We start from the raw sequence: 22,919 nt of genomic DNA on the forward strand, positions 1-22,919 counted from the left end.
ACTAAATTTTATTGGGTTATCGTTGATAGATTCATGTCATAGGAAATCAAAAAAAATGTGAATCTATTGAAAACCATACACAATACTAACAAAGAATTTTTGTCAATTACTATTTAGTGTGGAGATCCATAAGTGACAAATGACAATTTAAAAATATATCCTAAATTAATCTAAATTTTAAATTATTGGATTTACACACATTGACAACTTGGTATTACTTTAAACTGAAAGTTCCTGCTTAATTCATATTTGTTTAATTAATTATGTCATTTAATAGTTTAGATTTGATTTGTTTTTGGAACCCAATGACAATAATTCGTCTTTGTAAAACAAATGAAAGATGACAACACACTTCTACTCACCCCACATGGCATACCCTGAGATCTGATTTGTTTCTCTATATCTAATTTTTATTTTCTTTTTTAACCTAAAGACCAAAGTAAGGGTAAGAAAAACAGGCTAATGTTAATTGTGAGAATATTTCAGAAAATAAACATTAGCCCATTTGTTTCTCTATGTCTAGGCAAGATTTACTTCTTAAATGGATTGAAATCAAAAGCTAAGATTTATTTTCCAAAGTGGAGAGAGTAAACAAAGAGAGAGAGAGAAAGATAGATTGGGCTTCTCTAATGGTTAAAAGAAATTGTCTTTAAGTATCTATACTTCAAAATAAGCCCATTTTTCTACATTACTTGGAAATTTTAAGGAGCCTTAATTATTGCTAAAGACACTCCAACCGAATTTGGGGTTCTCCCCTATGAAAAAAATGGAGCGCCTTTAGAACTGTAAACAACCCTTAATGAAAGGGAAAATTAAGACAAATACAGATCAATCTAAAGATACTCCCACACTACGAGTGGAAATTAGGAAACTGTTCATTGATTTTTGTACATCTGATACAAACTGTATGTTCCTTTCCACACAAAACTTATATGCCCACATAATAATATCTTAGAGCATATATCTCTAAGATATTGTCCTTATGGCATTATTCTTCTCTCTCATCCAAACTAGAAATGCTCCTGCACCACCAACAATACATAAGCATATTTCAATAGTACGTGCATAGTCGATTTGAGGGGATGGCATACAATTTCACCAATTACATAAATGTTTAGAGAGTTATACTTTTTGATACTTTCTAACTCTTTTCTTAAAGAACATCCTTACCACATTTATCTTCGTCTCGTCGCTATCACTACCAACCACCAGGTCCACCATAATTTATCTCCACTTCATTTCTCATCTCTCTCTCTCACCGATAGAGAAACTCCTCCACTCCCTAAAAAACACTTCGTGTTGGGATGAAAGCGTCTTAGAGGAAGACGATCACCTTCGTCGAAGGTTTCAAACCTTCCACAAAAATCTCCAATCGAATTTGTCAAATCGACCAAAAGTCTTTCGTCACTATAGCGAAACTTTGGTGCCACTAGCAACCTATCATATTCCTCAAGACCTAGGGCAATTTAGTCCCTTTAGCATTAAGAAAAGGTTTTTTTTTTTTTTTTTGTTGAACTAGAGTTTCAAAATTAAATCAAAACGTTATTACAATATTTTTTAACTAATATACAAGGAATATTCTTCCAGCTTTTACTTGTCCCTTTCTTTCTCGCCCATTTTGCTAATTTGTCTGCACTTGCATTCAGATCTCTTTTAACATACTTGAATTGCACCTCTTCAAAATCTTTCCTTTGTTCGATAATTTTCCGGGTATGAATTAACGATTGCCAGTTCACCATATGCCTGTTCTGGTATAGATGTTTGATTAGATTGATATTATCGCTTTCTATTATAATTTTCTTGTACTGATTCTTCTTCGCCCATTCGATTCCACTTAGGATTGCCATTGCTTCTCCTTCTTCACTATTCCTCGTTCTCTTTGATGTTACTTGCGCTGCGATGAATTGTGATTCTGCATTATGGACTATCAAACTGATTCCCACATTGGATGTTACATTGGTAAAAGATGCATCTACATTAATCTTAATAAAATTTGCTGGCGGAGGTTGCCATTTGTCTCTGTTATTCTGCCTACTTTTCTCAGATTTGATGGGGGTTTTAGGGAAATTCTCAATCATTTTGATGATTTTATTGAGGTCATTTAATTCGTATTGAAAGCAGTGGTCGCATCTCACTTTCCAAATAATCCATAATATAGTAGTAAAATGCACATTATTACTAGTGTAGGTTTGATTTATTTGACTTTCCCATGAGAAGATCCAATCCGATAAGGATTCAATTTTCTCTGCTATGATGTTATACTTAAACCAAATGTTTTTAGCCAGAGTACAATGTAATAGAGCATGTTCAATAGATTCAATGCTCGTGCAATTCGGACAAGTAAAATTATTATTTATGTATTTACCTATTCTTTCCTTCACCGGGAGTGCCTTAGTGCATATTTTCCATATGAACATCTTGATCCGAGGAATGGTCGGGAGAGACCAAATGAAGTTCCAATTTTGACTATTCGTGCTATTGTTATTCGACGTGTTATTGAGGTGTTGGTACATAGAGGCTACCGTAAATTTACCAGTATTAGTGAGTTTCCATCGGAGCTGATCCTTACCTTCGCTATTCACCGGGATAGCCTGAATGATATTCTGAGTATCAATGTCAAAGTTCGCTCGTAGCACTTCAGTATTCCAGCTGTTATTAGTGATCAGATGTGAGACTTTAGTGAGGTGAGAGTTGTTTATGTTCGGAATTCGGTCATTACTCTCTGGAATCCAATTATCCGTCCGTATGTTAATGTCTTCACCCGAATGTACTTCCCAAATTGCCAGATCATCCAGAAGGCTGTAGTGCTTTCTTAGAGTTTTCCATGTCCAGGAGTGATGCGCTTTAGCCGGCCCCGGGGTACTGGTGTTAGGATAATATTTGGCTTTGAGAATTTTGACCCAGGTAGCTTCAGGATCAGTCTTGAGACGCCACGCCAATTTGGTTAAGAGAGCTTTATTATCCAAGTCCGGCAAATGAAGTCCTAGACCTCCCAGTTTTTTCGAAGTACATATTTGTGACCAGGCTTTTGTGCAGATACCTTTAGCTTTACCCCACCAGAAATTCCGTTGCACGGCCTTGATGCTTTTGCAAATTCCTTTAGGAATTGCGAAGCACTGCATCTGATATCGGGGTACGGCCGCCGCAATGGTTGAAATAACCACCGTGCGACCAGCTTGCGAGAGAAACGAGTAATTCCATTTGTTTAGTTTATTCTTGATTTGATCAAGAATATCTTTGAAGACGGACGTTTTCTGAGCACCAATGAAGAGTTGTGTTCCAAGGTATTTCTCTGATGTGGACGCATATTTAACTTTCATAGTACGCATGATCATTCTCTTGAATTTGGGATGAGAGTTCTTAGAATAGAAAATGTTGGACTTCGCATAGTTGATGAGTTGCCCTGAGGTATCACAAAATTCCTGAAGGATTTTCTTGAGTAGGTGGACATTGTCTAAAGTGTTTTTCCCAAAAATAATGCAATCGTCTGCAAACAAGAGGTGGAATATTTCCATATTCGTGCTGCCTGCTGGAAAGCCTAAGAATCTGTCTTGATTGATATTCGTTGATAACTTACGACTGAGGCCTTCCATAGCTAAAATAAAAAGGAAGGGGGAAAGGGGGTCTCCTTGACAAATGCCTCTAGTGGGATGAAACGCTCTTCCCGGGCGAATTTCACCAAAGGTTGGCTATAGTAGTGGCCTCTCATCCGATCCGTGTGGGGGAATTTCACCATTCTATGTTCACCAAAGGTACGTACGGTCAGTCTTGCCCTCTCTCTGTTTGTCTGTCTGGTCTGTCTCGCGCGCAGGAAATCAGAAAAATAAAATAAAGAGAAGAGTTCATCAGTCATGAAAGCTTTACTGATCTGAACAAGAAGAAGAATTCAGCACAAGAAATTAAGTAAGCTACTTATTAGCTCAAATTCTTCTTTTACTCATCAGAAACAAACCCTAACAATTCCTTTTCTCTCACTCTCTCTAAATTTGTTAACCGCTTTCGTTCATTCGGATCTGAGAGAGTTAGAGAGTGTTAGTAGAAGTCGGGAATGGCTTCTTCGGAAGCCGATTCCCGTTTGAGTCTGGTAATTACTCCAGCACTAGAAAAGATAATCAAGAACGCTTCATGGAGAAAACACTCAAAACTTGCTCATGAATGTAAATCAGTTATTGATCGATTATCTTCACCTGATAAATCTCCATTATCACCTGATTCACCATCTGAACTTAATCATAATAACATTTCAATTCCTAGTCCTTTACATGATGGAGGACCAATTGAGTATTCATTATCTGAATCTGAATTGATTCTTAATCCTTTAATCTCTGCCTGTGGATCTGGATTCTTAAAAATTGCTGATCCAGCTTTAGATGCAATTCAAAAGTTAATTGCTCATGGTTATGTTCGTGGCGAAGCTGATCCGACTGGAGGTCCTGATTCTAAGCTTTTATCGCGTTTCATTGAATCTGTTTGTAAGTGTCATGATTTAGGTGATGAAGCTATTGAACTTATGGTACTTAGGACACTTTTATCAGCTGTTACTTCAATTTCGTTACGGATCCATGGAGATTGTTTATTGTTGATTGTTAGGACTTGTTATGATATATATTTGGGTAGTAAGAATGTTGTTAATCAGACTACTGCTAAAGCTTCTTTGATCCAAATGTTAGTTATTGTGTTTCGAAGAATGGAAGCTGATTCTTCGACAGTTCCGATTCAGCCTATTGTTGTCGCTGAATTGATGGGACCTTCTGAAAAATCTGATGTGGATGGGAGTATGACTCAGTTTGTACAAGGTTTTATTACTAAGATAATGCAGGATATAGATGTTGTTTTGAATCCAATGACAGTAGGGAAGGCTTCGTTGAGTGGACATGATGGTGCTTTCGAAACTACAACTGTTGAGACGACGAATCCAGCAGATTTGTTGGATTCGACAGATAAAGATATGTTGGATGCCAAGTATTGGGAAATTAGCATGTATAAGACCGCTCTAGAAGGGAGGAAGGGGGAATTAGTTGACGGGGAGGGCGATAAAGATGACGATTTGGAAATACAGATAGGTAATAAGCTGAGGCGAGATGCATTCTTGGTGTTTAGAGCTCTTTGTAAGCTCTCTATGAAAACCCCTCCAAAGGAGGCATTGGCTGACCCGCAATTGATGCGAGGAAAAATTGTAGCTCTGGAATTGCTTAAGATTTTGTTGGAGAATGCTGGAGCTATATTTAGGACTAGTGACAGGTATGTCATTCCCATAACACCTACTTTTTTGCTTTTTTCAATTGCGCTTACTTGGGAAATGAATTAACTTTTTGATATTTTAGTTATTTCCGCTCATTGCATAAATTATGTGCATATGTCGGCATGTCGCATATTATGTCTCTATATTGTCTTATGATAGACCACACTTTTGCATTTTACTACTTACCATGTCATTTTGTCATGTAATGTGACTTTTAGGTTGAGCGCGTAATAATAATTCGTAGAATCGGTAAGGGAGTAAAAGGAAACAAAAAGAAAAGAAGATAATAAAATGAGCAAATTGCATCCGAATCTTAATTTGGTGCCTTAATAGAATGAACAAGAGTTTGAAGTTTCATCTAGGAGAGGAACCGAGCAGTCCAAAATATGTAGGGAAAAGCAGGGGTAGGGTAAGATGGCCCATGTAAAGAAAAAGATTTTCTGCATTAAGGCGGTTTTCTTTGAAAAAGCCGTGGTTCACTCAACTTTCAATCTGGAAAAGATAAAGGACAACATAAGTCCATATCTGTAATAAGAAAACATGACAGTTGTTTGCTTTGTTACTATATAAGTTGAAGTGTTCAATGTTGTTCATGAAGAAGAAACAGCAAATCATCTTCTATTACGTTATCAGACGGCCTCGAAAATTTGGAATTACTATATGATATATGATATATATATATATATATATATATATAGTTATTGCATGTCATATTGTAGGGGATGACTATATGATATACATTATGCAGAATAAATTATCAAATTATTCTTAAATTAACAAACACATGCTAATTTTGTATACTGTAAGGTGTAGAAAATTTACCATGTTCATTCAAAATGCATTAAATGATAGAGGTAGGACACCCAGAGTATAACACTTTCAGAGACAGGCAAGCCTTCGATAGGTGCTGCTAGGAATCTGAGGATGTTATATGGTGATGGAAGAAGCCAATTATGAATAGTCAATTGATTTCTTAAGGTTCAGGGTTCACTCTCTCCCCCCTAGAGCGAATATAATCCTCTCCAGTTGGCTCTAGACATGCATTTGGTTATGGATCTGTAGAGCACACATGGATACGAGTTCCAAGTTTCTTTGTTTGTATGAGAAGAACAGAGGTACTGAAGAAACTCGGAAATATTTACTTGATCTATACATTATTGTTTGAGTTCTGTAGTCATCCTCAAAATTATGAATCTATGACTGCTGAATTTGGCCATTCGAACACAGTTCTTTTGGTATTCGAGTATCTTTCTTTGGTTTATTCTTCTTAAGAATCTGTCGCTTCCTATAGTTTTAAATGAGTCACATACATTATGACGTATCATCTTATGATTTTTTCTGGTTGTGGACAGATTTCTAGGTGCTATTAAGCAGTACTTGTGCCTATCATTGCTGAAGAACAGTGCGTCCACTCTCATGATTGTTTTTCAGCTTTCTTGCTCCATTTTCATTAGTCTGGTCTCCAGATTTAGAGCTGGACTGAAAGCAGAGATTGGTGTATTTTTCCCTATGATTGTTCTTAGAGTTTTGGAAAATGTTGCCCAACCGAATTTTCAGCAGAAGATGATTGTGCTGAAGTTTCTGGAAAAGCTATGTGTCGATTCACAAATCTTAGTCGATATTTTTATTAACTACGACTGTGATGTCAACTCGTCGAATATATTCGAGAGGTATGCTTTTTCTTTTTCACCATGCCAATCCTTCTGTTTATGACACAACATGGTTAAGTTTAAGAATATATAGTTTGATCATGGTGTTCACTGCCAATGTTTTCTATGTGTTAGTGCATTGCCATGTTAGGCTTTCTTTGGTTCTGAAAACTTATTTGCATGTTCGTCATCTCATTATCTGGATAGGATGGTCAACGGACTTCTGAAAACGGCTCAAGGTGTCCCTGCTGGTTCGGTCTCTAGCCTGCAGCCACCACAGGATGCAACCATGAAACTTGAGGCAATGAAGTGCTTAGTGGCAATTTTGAAGTCAATGGGGGATTGGATGAACAAACAGTTCCGGATTCCAGAATTTCATTCTTCCAATAAAATTGAAGCGCTTGAAAATAGTACTGAAACGGGAAGTCTTCCTCTGACAAATGGTCATGGTGGTGAGCTAGCTGAGGTATCAGATTCTCATTCTGAGGCCTCCAGCGAGGCTTCTGATGTTTCAGCGATAGAGCAGCGACGGGCTTACAAGCTTGAGCTTCAGGTTGATATTCCTCTTATGTTATAACTTATAAGTGCTAATTGATTTTGCCACCCACCCCCAACCTGGTATTTGGTATTTCTTTATTCCGCTGGATATTACTTGCTTATCTAATGTAAAAACTCTGGCAGGAAGGTATATCTCTTTTTAATCGGAAACCTAAAAAGGGTATTGACTTCCTTATCAATGCGAAGAAGGTAGGTGAGTCACCAGAAGAGATAGCATCTTTCCTTAAAAGTGCATCTGGATTGAACAAAACATTGGTTGGTGACTACCTTGGAGAGAGGGACGAGATACCTCTAAAAGTAATGCATGCATATGTTGATTCCTTTGAATTTCAAGGAATGCAGTTTGATGAGGCAATCAGGGCCTTCCTACAAGGCTTTAGGTTGCCTGGTGAGGCCCAAAAGATTGACAGGATTATGGAGAAATTTGCTGAACGTTTCTGGAAATGTAATCCAAGTGCTTTTACAAGTGCTGATACTGCCTATGTTCTTGCTTATTCTGTGATAATGCTGAACACTGATGCTCACAACCCCATGGTCAAGAACAAGGTATATTTTCCTCAATATTCTTTTGAGAAGTTTAAAATATATTATTGAGTGGCTGATTCTTTGGCCGAGGGGTGCAGATGTCTCCTGATGATTTTATAAGGAACAACCGCGGTATAGATGATGGGAAGGATTTACCTGAAGAATACCTGAGATCCCTCTATGAGCGCATTTCAAGGAATGAGATCAAAATGAAAGATGAAGAGTTGGCTGCTCAACAGAGGCAGTCTGTGAACTCAAACAGAATCTTAGGCTTGGATGGCATTTTGAACATTGTGATTCGTAAGCGAGGGGACGAACATATGGAGACAAGTGACGATCTCATCAGGCATATGCAAGAGCAATTCAAGGAAAAAGCTCGCAAATCTGAGTAAGCTTTCTGCACTTTATGGTATTGTAAATGAATGCATACTATGTCAAAGATGAATAATTTATTCATTGTTGCAAAGTTTGTGCTGGTAAATAATTTGTTTTTATGACACAGTTACCCCTTTTGTCAAGTTGCTCTCATGTTCTGAAATATCTGCAGTTTGCCACCAGCATTTTGAAGTGGCATGGATCTTATTCTACTCCCAGAGAATAGTCCTGGCCATAGAAATAAGAAATATAAATCCTTTTTTGGTGGAAATGAAGTATCGACCTAAACACCGAATAAGCTGTGTAACGTCAATACCTAAGTCTGAATAAGGTGGACTTAGGCAATAACAAAAAGTAACAGAAAGGGCTGTTTAGTAGTGTCTGAACTATTTGCTGGTCCAACACTCCAACCATAGGTAGTCTAAGTTTGGATCTAGAGCTGGTCGTGCCTAAGTTATTGAGTGAAGTAATTCGCAAAGAGAATGAAATTTGTCTAAGTCAAACAGAACATAATATTTCTGGAATTTAGAGAACAGAAAGAAAATAGTTAGAGTCAGTCTCATCTGGTGGGAGAAGAAGATTTGACACCACAGAGTTAATCCTACTGCTTAAAATCAACATGTGAAGACTAGTCCTTCCTAGGTACTTGTGGTATGAGTAGCAACCTAGTTCATTTCAAACCTTAGACATCAGCTCATTATCCAATTCCATGTATTTCATCTTATTGGGTGAAAATACAGAACTTGTTCAAATAATGTTCTTGATCAGGATCCCGTTTACAATTGTAGGTCAATTTATTATGCAGCAACTGATGTGGTAATTTTGAGATTCATGATCGAGGTCTGCTGGGCTCCTATGTTGGCTGCCTTTAGTGTTCCACTAGATCAAAGTGATGATGAAGTGGTGATAGCCTATTGTCTTGATGGTTTCCGCTATGCAATACATGTTACTGCCGTGATGTCCATGAAGACCCATAGAGATGCTTTTGTTACTTCACTAGCGAAGTTCACATCTCTTCACTCACCTGCAGATATCAAGCAGAAAAATATTGATGCCATCAAGGTATGTGCTTGGTTTGATCTTTACTTTTTAATGCTTAATTGTCACGTACTTGTATCTTATGATTCTTATCATTAACGTTCTTCCAGATGCTTTGAATCTGAGCGTCTCGATAGGGTTTTGTTGAAGTGAAGACCCATAACTGTGTCTTGTAGGTTTTTCAGCATTTTCTTTAATTAAGCCTAGAAGTTGCTTTCTATAATGTAAAGAAAACCCTTGAAAGAGAATATGAATACAACACCACGAGATAGATGATACGGAAGAGAGAAGGCCGAATCTGCAATTTGTCTAACTTGGATACAGTATCTAATAAGAAAAGGGAAGCAACTGATGCATGGATAATATCTAGTTAATTTGCGAAGTTTATCAACTGCATAACTGGAATGGGGAGGGAAACAGAGGGTTACTGGTTCATGATTAGCAAAATTATTTATAATACAATTAGTTATCTTTCTATGCTTTTCGATGGCTCTTGCATTAAATGGTATCTGTGTCTTTTCAAAATCACTTGCGAACATATTTTGTTAGCAATCTTTTAAAACACTCGAATTCCATAATGTCAATCTGGCGTTATATTTGAGTATTTGACAATTGATTGCAATCGACAGGCAATTGTTACCATTGCAGATGAAGATGGAAATTACTTACAAGAAGCCTGGGAACATATCTTAACTTGTGTATCTCGGTTTGAGCACTTGAGTCTTTTAGGAGAGGGTGCTCCTCCTGATGCAACTTTCTTTGCTGCGCCTCAGAATGATTCAGAAAAACAATCCAAGTCAACTACACTTCCTGTTCTGAAAAAGAAGGGAGCTGGAAAGATTCATCATGCAGCTGCAGCTGCCAGAAGGGGTTCATATGATAGTGCTGGTATAGGTGGCCATGCTTCAGTATCAGTTTCATCTGAACAAATGAGCAATTTGGTTTCTAACTTAAACATGTTGGAACAAGTTGGAAGCTCCGAAATGGATCGTATATTTACTAGGAGTCAGAGGTTAAATAGTGAAGCAATAATTGATTTTGTCAAAGCCCTCTGTAAGGTTTCCATGGAAGAATTGCGATCTACATCTGATCCTCGGGTTTTCAGCATTACCAAAATCGTTGAAATCGCGTATGTCAACTCCTCTCGTGCATTTCCTTTTACTGTCTTTCTTATATCCCTTATAATCCATTGTGATCATGCTTTTGGTTTGTATATAGTTGTTTCATCATAATTTGTTTTCTATTTTCTATTGCCTTTCTTGCAGCCATTACAACATGAACCGTATCAGGCTTGTGTGGTCAAGCATCTGGCTTGTACTTTCAGACTTCTTTGTTACCATTGGCTGCTCAGACAACCTCTCCATTGCAATTTTCGCAATGGATTCACTGCGCCAGCTTGCTATGAAGTTCTTAGATAGAGAAGAGTTGGCTAACTACAATTTCCAGAATCAGTTTATGAAGCCTTTTGTTGTTGTTATGCGTAAGAGTAGCGCTGTTGAAATCAGAGAATTGATCATCCGATGTGTCTCGCAGATGGTATTGTCCCGTGTCAATAATGTCAAATCCGGATGGAAAAGCATGTTCATGGTATTGATTCAGCTCAATCTACTTCACTTTTTAGTCTTTTGGTTAATTATTGTTCATGTTTTAAACTTTGTTGGGAACCTAAGAATTAATTGTTTCCGAGGAATTTCATGATTATATCTTTCTGCCAATATCACTCAGACTTTCTTAGTTTTATCGTTTTCAACCAAATTTTAGTAAGTAATGTTTATTCACTACGAATTTTTCAGGTTTTCACAACTGCAGCATCTGACGACCACAAAAACATTGTTCTGTTGGCTTTTGAGATCATTGAGAAGATTATCCGTGATTACTTTCCATATATAACTGAAACTGAAACCACCACTTTTACAGATTGCGTGAACTGTCTGATTGCTTTCACTAATAGCAGATTTAGCAAAGACATTAGCCTCAATGCAATTGCTTTTCTTAGCTTCTGTGCGGCAAAACTTGCTGAAGGAGATCTTGGTTCCTCCAGGAGTAAGGAGAAAGACTCTTTGGGGAAGGTTGCTTTACCATCAACTCAATTTGGCAAAGATGGAAAACAACAAAGTTCAGAGTTCCCTGATCACGTATATTTCTGGTTTCCATTGTTGGCAGGTAAGAAAATGCATCCAAGCAGACCTTGCAAATGTATCTAGGAGGGGGTTGGGGGCATTGGGTGATTTGGGTTCGGTTGTGCTATCTTTTCATCCATATCTGAGCTGATTTTGATTTAATAGTACATATTCTTATCTGATCTAATTAGTCAAGTTACTTGATAATGGGCACTCTTTTTGCTAGCAATGGATAAGAACTGGGTTACATAAATCTGGTTAGCTGTGAAACTCACTTCGTTAGAGTGGTCACATGTATATCTCTCCACTTGAGGGACCAGGGCTTGAATCTGGACGTTGTCCAAAAAGATAGATCTGGTTAACTCCTATCGTGGCACGTAAACATACCATATAGAAAAGCTAAACTATGGGTATTCTTGATGGTCCATGGACATGTTTGTAATGCACTGCTGACTCTTCATATATGATCCATGATCCATTTTATGGCCGCAAGTGGTTTAAAGAATGTCTAAGGATGCTTCATAACTTATATAACATTGTCATATTGAGTTCGAGCATTTCTGATATAAATATCTAAGGATAAATGCACGCACACTTGCCTACAACAACTTTGTCCAGAGATGCATATATTCTTTCTTTTCCACGGGGTAGCATATTTCTTTCAAAACATTAAAGATCAAGTTATCTATCCTGTTTTGCAGGATTGGCGGAACTTAGCTTTGACACAAGACCTGAAATCCGAAAAAGCGCTCTTCAAGTTCTGTTTGATACACTTCGCAACCATGGTCATCATTTCTCGTTACCTCTGTGGGAACGAGTTTTTGATTCAGTTCTTTTTCCAATTTTTGACTATGTTAGGCATGCCATTGATCCTTCTCGTGGACCTTCACAAGGGGAAGGGATTGAAGTTGATAGCGAGTTCGATCAGGATGCATGGCTGTATGAGACATGCACATTGTCTCTCCAACTAGTCATTGACCTTTTCGTCAAATTCTATGGCACTGTCAATCCACTATTGAAAAAAGTGCTGATGTTGCTTGTAAGTTTTATCAAGCGGCCTCACCAGAGCCTTGCTGGCATTGGAATTGCTGCATTTGTTCGTTTAATGAGCAATTCAGGTGATCTATTTTCTGAAGAGAAATGGCTGGATGTGGTTTTGTCATTAAAAGAAGCAGCTAGTGCCACACGTCCTGACTTCTTGCATATCCTTGATGATGGAGAGGGTATGGCTAGAATCAGTGAAGATTTTTCAACTAGTGTTGCTAACGGAGAAACTACCGAATCTGTTCCACCTGATGATGATCAGGAGAAACTGATATCAAGCAGGATTTACGATGCAGTCAATGATGCCAAGTGTCGTGCTGCTGTTCAGCTCCTATTGATTCAGGTATGCAGTTTCTATCATTTATTTATGACTATATACTTGGAAAACCACATCTATATGTTTACATTCAATACAGCCATTAGGACATGTGAAGTTGTTGACACGTTTCTATTTTCTTCTAAATCTTATGTAACGAGCACTGATGCATGTATCAATATATGACACCGATACGAGGGATCAAAGAGACTATGAGTGGAAATAATCCATGTTGAGATACTATCTATAGAAGTATATATATTTAGAGTGTTATTAAACTTTATTATGTGCAAGTTCCAAGATGTACATACAAATTTTCAGAATATACCCGATAAGTGGGCGGAGTGTTTTGAGTGCCCACGGGGGTATCCGAGCATCCAAATACCCTGGTGGGGCCAAAACAAATGACATAAGACTGTCTTCTTTCAGAGGAAGATCGAATCATCAAATTCATATTTTTATCAAGTAATAACTTAAACTTATTTGATATGAATTCCAAATTTTTGCAGGCCATGATGGAGATCTACAACATGTATAGGACTCAACTTTCAGCGAAGAACACTGTTCTGCTATTTGAAGCATTGCATTCCGTGGCATCCCATGCTCACAAGATAAACGTCAACAATCATCTCCGGTCAAAGCTACAAGACGTCGGTGCCTTGACTCAGATGCAAGATCCTCCATTGCTACGTCTAGAAAACGAATCCTACCAAGTTTGCCTCACACTATTACAAAATCTCGTGCTGGACCATCCCTCCACATATGAAGAAGAGGGTAGAGTAGAGACCCACCTTATCGATCTCTGCAAAGAAGTCTTGCAACTTTATCTCGACATAGCCCATCCACATCAGCTCTCCCACTCCTCAACCGATAAAGGTCAATGCCAATGGCCAATCCCTCTTGAATCAATGAAAAGAAGAGAATTAGCAGCAAGAGCACCTCTAATTGTAACCACTCTCCAGGCTATTCGAGCTTTAACAGATGACTTGTTCAAGAAGAACTTGGTTCATTTCTTCCCACTTTTTTCAAGCCTGATCAGTTGCGAACATGGATCGAGTGAAGTTCAAGTAGCGTTGAGTGATATGCTGAGTTCGTCAGTGGGTCCAATTTTGCTTCAATCTTGTTGAGGTTAGTTATAGAAATCTTCGTCCTATGTACGATATATTTCTTTGTGATTCTTTGTTGTCTTATTTTTCTTGTTTATCGTTTCAGTCACGCCATTCGAAGTATAGGTTGTTAGTATACAAAGAAAGAGTAACGAATGGTTTTTTATTGCGAAATATAGTGTTGATGGATTTTTTTTTTGACATAGCTTTCTATTATCGAAATCGTCGATGTTGTAATGCTAGAATTGATTACTTTTCTATCCAATAATTTCTTATAGAGTCTCAATTTACATTATTTCTTGCCTATTACAGGTATGGATAAGTTGAAATGTTGAACTAATATGAAGTCCTGTTCCTTCAATGGTTTTGATGGTTTTAAGTGGCATGATTTTCTGTTGGTAGTGCTTTTTTTTTTTCTAAATCAGATATGAAATCTAACTCAGAGATTCAAATTAACCTAGGTTAAATTTGAGATTGTTTGTTTTCATGGACTCGCCCGATTGGCTAACTTGGGTTGATTTTCGGTTTGTTTGAGTTTGCCTGTTCATATTTAGACTAGATTGAAGCAAAATTGTGGGAGCCCGTGTAGATTTGTGTGTTACCCAAGCAACCCGCGTAATCATTCCAATAATTTGAAACTCTGAAACGGTTTGAGGTTTCAACTTTTGTCATGCATCTCAAATTTGCCAGTTTTTGGCCTCATTCGGAACAGAAACTGAAAGGAAAATATCAGTTTTCACACTTTACCATTAACTGTTTCCAAACTCACATGATTTCCACCACCACCATTAACTTCTTCCATGGAAGAAGAAGAAGAAGAAGAAGCAAGTCTCTGAGCTTTATCGGCTTCACTAGTCCAATCAATCTTAAAAACAAAGATGAACAAGAGTAACAAACAAGATATCATGCCAACCAAGAACCCTAATAGTAAACCACTAAGTCTAAGCCCAATCTTGAAAGCCATAGTCACACCCATAGGCAAAGCTATAAAGTAAAACCCGCCGATATTCGCGTACATGGCTAACCATGGTCTCGCTGTTCCTCGAACAATTCCTCCACAGACGGTTACCGGAAAATTCACAACCTCGACGGCGGCCATTAACAACATAATCTTCTTAACACCGTTAACAACTCCTTGATCATGACTATATATAGAACCCCAAATACCTTTTGAAGCTATCATAATAGATCCACCTACGAAACCACATAAAATACTCAAACCCAAAGAAACACAAGAAGATTGACGAGCAATTTGAGCTTGGTTTGCTCCTAGCTCGTTCGAGACACGTATAGATGCAGAAGTAGATAACGAGAGCATAACCGAGTATAACAAATAATCGAAGTTTAACACGATAGCTAAGACTGAGACGGATCGTTTTGCATCGGGTAAGCGTCCAGTGAGAAGAACTAAGATCTCAATGCACCACCACTCAAGACAAGTTGTTAAACAACAAGGACCAGAGAGCTTTAATAATTTAAACCAGTCATGAACTCTTTGATCCAACCATCCTCCCTCATTCCAGCTCTCTATCTTTCTTCTTTCAGTAAATAAAGCGTAAATTGCAAGAAGAATCATAACAAAGAGATCGGTTAACCAAACGGCCATTGAAACACCTCGAAGACCCATCCATCTCGAGAGAAAGATGTTTAGAGGAAGGTGAAGAGCTAATGCTATAGCAGATGTAATCATACTAGGAATAGTTATACTTTGAGAGTTCAAATAGGCCTTAAGTGGACAAAGAAATGAAGTAATCAACAAGTCAGGGAGAAGAAACAAAAGATAGTCTTTAGCAACAATTGAGATGTCTTTTTCTTGCCCAAAGTGAATCAAAATCTTATCAACATTAACCCACAGAAAGGATATAGGAAGGGTAGCAAGTAAGAGAAGAAAGGTAGTCATAAGAAGGGTCTTATGAAGAAGCTTGTAGTTCTTAGCCCCAAAAGCTTGACCACATATAGGTTCCATAGCTCCACATAACCCATTCAAGACGGAGAATCCGGTAACATTAGCGAATGTAAAACCAAGTGTTCCTCCGGCTAGTTGAAGCTCACCGAGTCGACCTAAAAACGCCGTTGTAATAGCTATTTTGGCAAACCATGTTAAGTTCATGGCTATTAAAGGAACACAAATACCTCTTTGTGTATTTAACTCTGTAAGAATGGTTTTTTTGAGAGTTGTTGGCCATCTAAGATTGAGAGATGAAGATGAGGATGATGAAGGATGATGTTTTTCTCCAAATGTTGGGGTTGAAGACATGTTTAATATGTGAAGATGGTTTCAAAGGTTTCCCCAGCTTTATAATCTCCTTAATTTTAATTTTTTAACTTTTATTATTTATATTTGAATTTAATTTATAATGTAAATTTTGTTTGAAGTGAAATGAAGGAAGAGGTAGGAAGAGGACTTAAACCATCGGTTTCGTAAGAAAGTAGATAATTTATTTTTAGTAAGTGATAAGAGTTGAGGAGATCAGGATAATTTAGTGCGCGATGAGAATGAAAACTATAATATAAAAAATAAATTGAATGATATTATAAGGAGGTATGTAGAATGATTGGGACTTTATAAAGGGTTATATAGTTAATGAAATCATGCAAAATTTGGATATGAAACCAAAAAAGCTAAGTAATACAGGAGTATTTGTATAATATTATATATAAAGAAGACTATAAGGAAGAAAATAAAGTAAAGTAGGAAGAAAGAAAAGAAAAGGAGAAGAATGATGAAGAATCACATATAAAAATGGTGGAGGAATAAAGAAGATACTATCTACAACTATAACACCACTCCACTTAGTGGAGTACTAATATTCCATTAGTATAATGATAAAAATTAAACAATACTAGTATATTACTTTGAAATTGACAGTTTTAGTATTGCATCCACTAAGAAGAAGAAACCTTAATTTTGTGGATGGTATATTGGTATCTTGTCTTTTCACTTGGAAAGACAGGTCTTCAATTGTCATTAAAAATTCAAGATGATTACTAGTTGATATTTTTGCAAGAAGAAAGATCATTAGTCCTTAATATTGGGTTATTTGTCTTATACCACAGTACATATACGATGACGACGTATATGTTTTCTATCGGTTTTAAAAGTTGTCATATGATGAATTTATTAAGGAAGACTGTGGAAGAGGAGTTTTTTTGTTGGGAAAAGAACTCATTATAAATTGTCTTTTGTCGAAACTACTCAATCTTCACTAAAATTCTTTTTGTAATCGTAAATAAAACCGTCACTTCAACTATTTTACCGTCATCAATGAATTTTGAGCACATAAAGTATCAATCATTTAGTTTTTTTATTTTTATCTTTTTGATTTTTTACTTTTGAGATTGAGTTGTTTTCTGATTTTAAGTAGTGACTCTGCTTTTGTGCCAATTAACAACATGATTGATATTCATGGCTCAAATTCAATTATTGGATTTGGAATCCCTTTATTTTACATTGGGGTTCTCATATATATTCCATTTTGGATTCAAAGGGTTTGATATTCACCTTATCAAGAAACACAAGACTGTTTCTCAACAAAAAAAAAACACAAGACTGTTACTAAGGTTACGAACATGAAAAATCGACCATAAAACAAAATTTGTGCCGGTCTACAAAGCGAAAATCTAAAATGATCGGGATGTCATTGTTGAGAATGATAGTTGTAACATTCTCCAATATCCAAAGGCTTGCTATTTTCCTTGACTCTTTGGGTGGGCACGGGGCCAAATTCTTTTGAAGTGCTTAGTCCAAAGCCGTCCAATTGCTGGAAAAAGTTCACCCTGCCCAGACCGTCTCAGCCCGCTGCGGAAATTACTTATGAGTGTTGGAGCCCGTCCCCATTCACACGGCTCTGGATAAGATAGCTCTCGTCCTCGGTACATAAAATTATCAAGTTAGGTCCAAAACTTGGGGTCCTATTAGTATTTTTAGTCCATCCGTACCTCTTTAGTCTTATATTGTCATAATTTGAAATAGAATTATCAAAGGTAAATACTTTTGATTTATTGAATATTAAATAAAATCATATTCTATATATTGTTTTCCATATCGTTATTGAATTTACTCTACCTGCCCTACGAGAAACTAATGGTGTGTTTGGTTGCAGGATTTCTAAGTAGGATTTCTATTAAAAGTGAAATTTAGTAGGAATCATGAATCCTTGATTTATTTGGCTACCAAGAATCCTAAGACTCTTGAATCCTAAGGATTCATAATTCCAAAATTTGTATTGGACCAAAATCCCACCCTACCCCCTAGGATTTGCTAGGATTTTGGATTAATGAACCTAAATTTCAACTTCAAAATCAACAAAAAAATATTTTCTTCTACAAAACCATTATTTTATTTCAAAATCATTATTTTTTTCAAAAATCATATTTTTTTAAGGACGTTTAAAAATACTCAAATAATAATAAATCATAGGATTCTTAGTTGTCAAACAAGCTATAAAATATTACTTGGATTCATGAATCCGCGAATTCATGATTCCGCCTACCAAACATACCATAAAAATAAAGTCAAGTTGAAACAGAAGGCAATGGAAGATTTGTCATTTGGTGTCATGCTCCCATTGAAGCTCTAAACATTTGTTTAGGATGATATAGCTTTTTGTACTAGCAAATGTTTTCCTAACATTCCTTAATTTACACCAACTAGATATAGATAAAGAATCAATGCATATCTATAGTAAATAGGTAGAGAGTGAGAGATTCAATGCATATATCTATGTAATGGATCACCCACTAATGAAGGATCTAAATATTCCATAATTTGAATATTTTTCGGTTTCGAATAGATGGATTATTTAAGGACTAATTCTATTTGAGAATAAAGTCTACCAGAAGAACCTAGCTAAAAGGCTATAAGCAGGAATCCAAGAATTGTTGTAAGCACCTCTATCCAATACTCGGGGGCCCTTAGTTAACCGATCGGTGCCCTCTTATTCTTTCTCAATTTTTCCGTTCTGACTTCTCTTCCAAAATATTCACCAAAACTCCTACGTTCCTTTATTCTTTTTTTAGATTTTCCTTTTGTATAATTGTATTCATTTTTCAAAGAAAACTTTTCAAGACCTCTGTGTTTCTTGTTAAATGACGGTTTAAACATTCTGATTTTCTTTTATATTTTATCGTTTAATATAATGCTCGAATTTTGAGAAATATTTATCATTAGTTTTGAGTTGGTTCTGAATGGTTTTGGAGTGATTTATCCGTAGTACGTGATGACTAGAGCGAGTCCAAACAATTTTTGAATGAATTTAGATTGGTTCCGGTTCGAGGAGAGAACAGTACCAGTATACCACAGTGCGCGTATAGAGTATGCTGGTCAAAACAGAATGACCCGAGTCAAAGATGTTGTCAGGCACTATTAGCTCAAAATAGGGGCGCTTTTAGCAGCACTAGAAACCCTTCATGGTAATAAGCAGATTTTTGGGCCTTCGTTTCAGGTGAAGTGAAGTTGATGAAGAGTGAACTTGAATGAAAAAAACTAGGTTGAAAAATAAAGAGAGGCACTGTTAGGGTTATGGTTGTAGATGAAGAAAGAGAGGCACTAGGTTGAAGAAGAAAGAGAGGCGTTAAGGACTTAGTCACTTAGGGTTTTATGGTTGGAATTGGATTGGGGAAGGCATCAAAAGTTCTGGACCTCATCCATCGGTCTAGGTGAAGCCACCTATTAATTTTATCAGGTAGGTCTCGGGTGGGTTTTATAAAATGCGGGCGGGTAAAGTCGGGCACCTATCGGGCCAACAATCTGGTACGGGCTCGGGCGGGTAGCCGGCACAAGGTCCCAACCCGAGCCCGCCCATTTAGCTGAACCAGTACGGGCGGGTAGAGCCCGATTGTGGGCATCGGGTACCGAATTTGCTTACGGGTTACGGGTACCCGCGGGCGGGTTCGGGCCCGCGGGCTTTATTCCCACCCCTAATTTCGCCAAGATGACAATGGCAGCTGATAAATCATCTTAGTCAAAACCCTAGAACCAGTTTGCAAGATTCAGACTAAGAGGTTCTAAACGCGCCCCTGTTAATTACTTCCATTAATCATAATTTAGACACCCAAATTATAATTTGATTTTTTTTCGAAATAAATAAATTAAAGTGAATATTTAGAATAAACACATAACTAACAAGCTAAATGATATTCGACTACTCATGCAAGGATGGATTGTCAAGTCCTAATCTTATAAAATTTCATCAAAATTAATTTTCATGGATCATGCATGCAAACAGAAAACACGAGCACTCAGGACTAATTAGTTGCCAACAATTGGTAGCTCAGTTGGTCAATGCATATACTCTGCAATGTAAAGGTCCCGGTTTCGATCTCATACAAGTGCAAATCTAGGAATATTGAACTTGGATATAAATAAAGTAGTTTGTGTAGGCTTTAGGCCGTTTAATTCGTCGGCCTTTATGCCAGTAGTATTTTGGCAATATCGTGCTTATGACAATAATGACATCGTCTCGATGTATCAATGCCTTTGTAATGACCATTGTAGTCAATATTCAAAAAAAAAAACTACTTAGCTTATTCTGATTCAATAATCCGCTATTGAATCTTGCAAACATTAAACGGATCCCATGCTAAAAATTAATTAATATCTCTAATCAAATATGGAATGCTTAGTTACTCTTTGCTCTAAGTGGTGCCAGGACTTCACATTTATTAGCATGATTAAAAAATCCAATTCTTTTTCTATTCTATTTAAATCTACCTATAACCATAGTTTTTATTTTTAGGGGAATTTGGCCAAAACTCCCTAAGAAATTATGATTTTGGTTAAAAAGAATTCATCAAAGTTTTTTAGGCTTCACCTCCCTGATGGCAATTATGTAATTTTCAATTTCAGTAAAAAGACCAACCTAACCCTAGTCTAAGAAAATACCTTGCAAACAACTTGCAAAGCCTTGCAAATACCTTGCAAACACCTTGCATGGTTTTTGCAAACACCTTGGATAGCCTTGCAAACAAATTGCAGAGCCTTGCGAACACCTTGCAGAGCCTTGCAAAAACTTTGCAGAGCCTTCCGAACACCTTGCATGACTTTTGCAAATACCTTGCACAACCTTGCGAACACCTTGCAGAGCCTTGCAAAGCTTTGCAAATACCTTGCAGAGCCTTGCAAACACCTTGCAGAGCCTTGCAAACACCTTGCAGAGCCTTGCAAACACCTTCCAATGCCATGCAATGGTTTGCAAATTAATTTTTGAATTGATTTAACATGAAATTTGTTACAAATTATTATATTTTGTCTAATAGAATGTTGTATCGAAAAACTAGCTAAAATCCCTACAAATTCATTATAGTCATTTTATAAGCTCTAGCACCATCATTTTACTTTTCTTCGAAAAACTTCCAAAGCTTTCATGAAATTCTCAATTTGAACATAAATACCAATCATGATTGTCTAAGAAAAAAAATATTTCTCACAGGCATTTCATCTAACAACTTTATAGCTATTTCAACCAACCTACGTCTTGTATAACCAACTAACGTTGCATTCCAAGCAACAACATCTCTTTCAAGCATTTTATCAAACACATTGCTTGCATCAACTATACTTTCACAACTTCCATATAAATCCAACAAATAAGTTTGAACATAAACATCAAAACTAACAAATTGTCATCCATCATTCATAACTTAATGAAAATAAAGCAATGAAGAAGTTGGATTATACCTTGAAACACTATCAAATTCTCCTTCCATTGAAAGTATATAAAACTTTATCTCTCTAGAATTTAGAACCAAAAACTAAATCAAACCCCTTAAAAGCCTCTTCAAACAACAAGCAAATAGATTAAATCACCAAAACCTAAAAACATCAACCCATCTTATAGCCAAAATCGATTCAAACCCCATAAATTTTAATCGGCGTCAACAATCCAACTCGGTTCGTTCATGAGAAAAACTCAAGTTCCTGATTTATTAGTTAGATTATTACTAGGTATTTCTAATTGAATGAAGGGTATTTTTGACTCTTAAAAAGTTGGTGCCTTTAAAAATGTCCTTCAAGCCTATTTTTATAACTTACTTGGGGCCTAGCTAGTTAAAAAGATGGGTTGTCTTTTTAACAAAAAAATACTAGAAATTGGGCCTCCGGCCCAATTTCCTGTTATTTTTAAGGGATTACCTTGAGTTGTTTCTCGTTTTTTTTTTCTTTTTATTACCCCTTAACTAAACGTGATTAACATTTTATTACATGAAGAACTTGATTTCTTTACCTTTGCTTTATCATGGATTACTTTTCTTTTAAAATACTTTGGATAACTAAGAAATGATAATATCTCAAGGCTTGTCAAATGAGTATCACTGTTTTGTGGATAATATTTTGAACTGATTATTAATTAAGTTGTTTTAATTGCAACTAATATAAATTAATAGCTTTTAGAATGTTCTTAAGAAAATCATGCATTACTCAAAGTAGCACATATATTTATTTTTTTTACTTTTAGAATTCTCATAACCCATGTCATTGGAGACAAGATCTTCATCTCATATATATATTACATCAAAAATATAAGTTATCAAGTACAAAAAATAGTCTAAATTCAGGTTTAAAAAAATCTTATAGTTAATTTAATTAGGATTTTTATCGAAAATCTAATTTGGATCTCTCTAGCTTATTTTATGAGTTAACTTGTATCATTGAATACATTTGTATAAACAACATATTGTTAAAAAGAAATGTAGAAAATCTTAAAGGTACATATATTTCTCCATAGATTTATAGTCGGCACGTCCATAGATGTAGGAGAATGATTTTTCAATTTAAACTTTATCGGCTATGAACTTTAATAAGTTTATATCGTACTTATCATTGTTCCTTTGTTTGCCATATATTGTATATAGTGTAGTTAATCAATTAAGTTTAGTTTAATTATATGTCTAATTCAAGGTGGATGAATATTATTTTCATATTGATTTGTGTTATTAATAAAGGAACCC

At 36.4% G+C, this 22,919-nt stretch overlaps 2 protein-coding genes across 3 annotated transcripts; one reads left to right on the plus strand and one right to left on the minus strand.

Moving 5' to 3' along the window:
- Positions 1-1,252: 1,252 nt before the first annotated feature.
- On the plus strand, positions 1,253-14,334 carry LOC147535144 (brefeldin A-inhibited guanine nucleotide-exchange protein 2-like). Of its 2 annotated transcripts, XM_086646208.1 has the most exons (13): positions 1,253-1,491; positions 3,685-5,241; positions 6,595-6,912; positions 7,099-7,444; positions 7,573-7,995; positions 8,073-8,362; positions 9,138-9,411; positions 10,017-10,516; positions 10,653-10,974; positions 11,181-11,550; positions 12,209-12,894; positions 13,377-13,995; positions 14,286-14,334. In XM_086646208.1, the coding sequence occupies exons 2-12, from the start codon at positions 4,049-4,051 to the stop codon at positions 13,992-13,994; spliced, it is 5,340 nt and encodes a 1,779-aa protein (XP_086502334.1). In that variant the 5' UTR covers positions 1,253-1,491; positions 3,685-4,048; the 3' UTR covers position 13,995; positions 14,286-14,334. The 2 variants fall into 2 exon arrangements, with proteins under 2 accessions (XP_086502334.1, XP_086502333.1); XM_086646207.1 differs by lacking the exon at positions 14,286-14,334 and having other exon boundaries at positions 13,377-14,259.
- A 355-nt stretch (positions 14,335-14,689) lies between these two features.
- LOC147535145 (MATE efflux family protein) lies at positions 14,690-16,250 on the minus strand. The gene has a single exon (XM_086646209.1). It carries the CDS (start codon positions 16,228-16,230, stop codon positions 14,710-14,712), a length of 1,521 nt encoding a protein of 506 aa, XP_086502335.1. The 5' UTR covers positions 16,231-16,250; the 3' UTR covers positions 14,690-14,709.
- Between the last annotated feature and the right edge of the window lie 6,669 nt (positions 16,251-22,919).

Source organism: Eschscholzia californica, unplaced genomic scaffold (genome assembly GCF_041429995.1).
Source record: "Eschscholzia californica isolate CP2 unplaced genomic scaffold, dmEscCali1.0.p SCAF_6, whole genome shotgun sequence".
Classification (NCBI taxonomy): domain Eukaryota; kingdom Viridiplantae; phylum Streptophyta; class Magnoliopsida; order Ranunculales; family Papaveraceae; genus Eschscholzia; species Eschscholzia californica.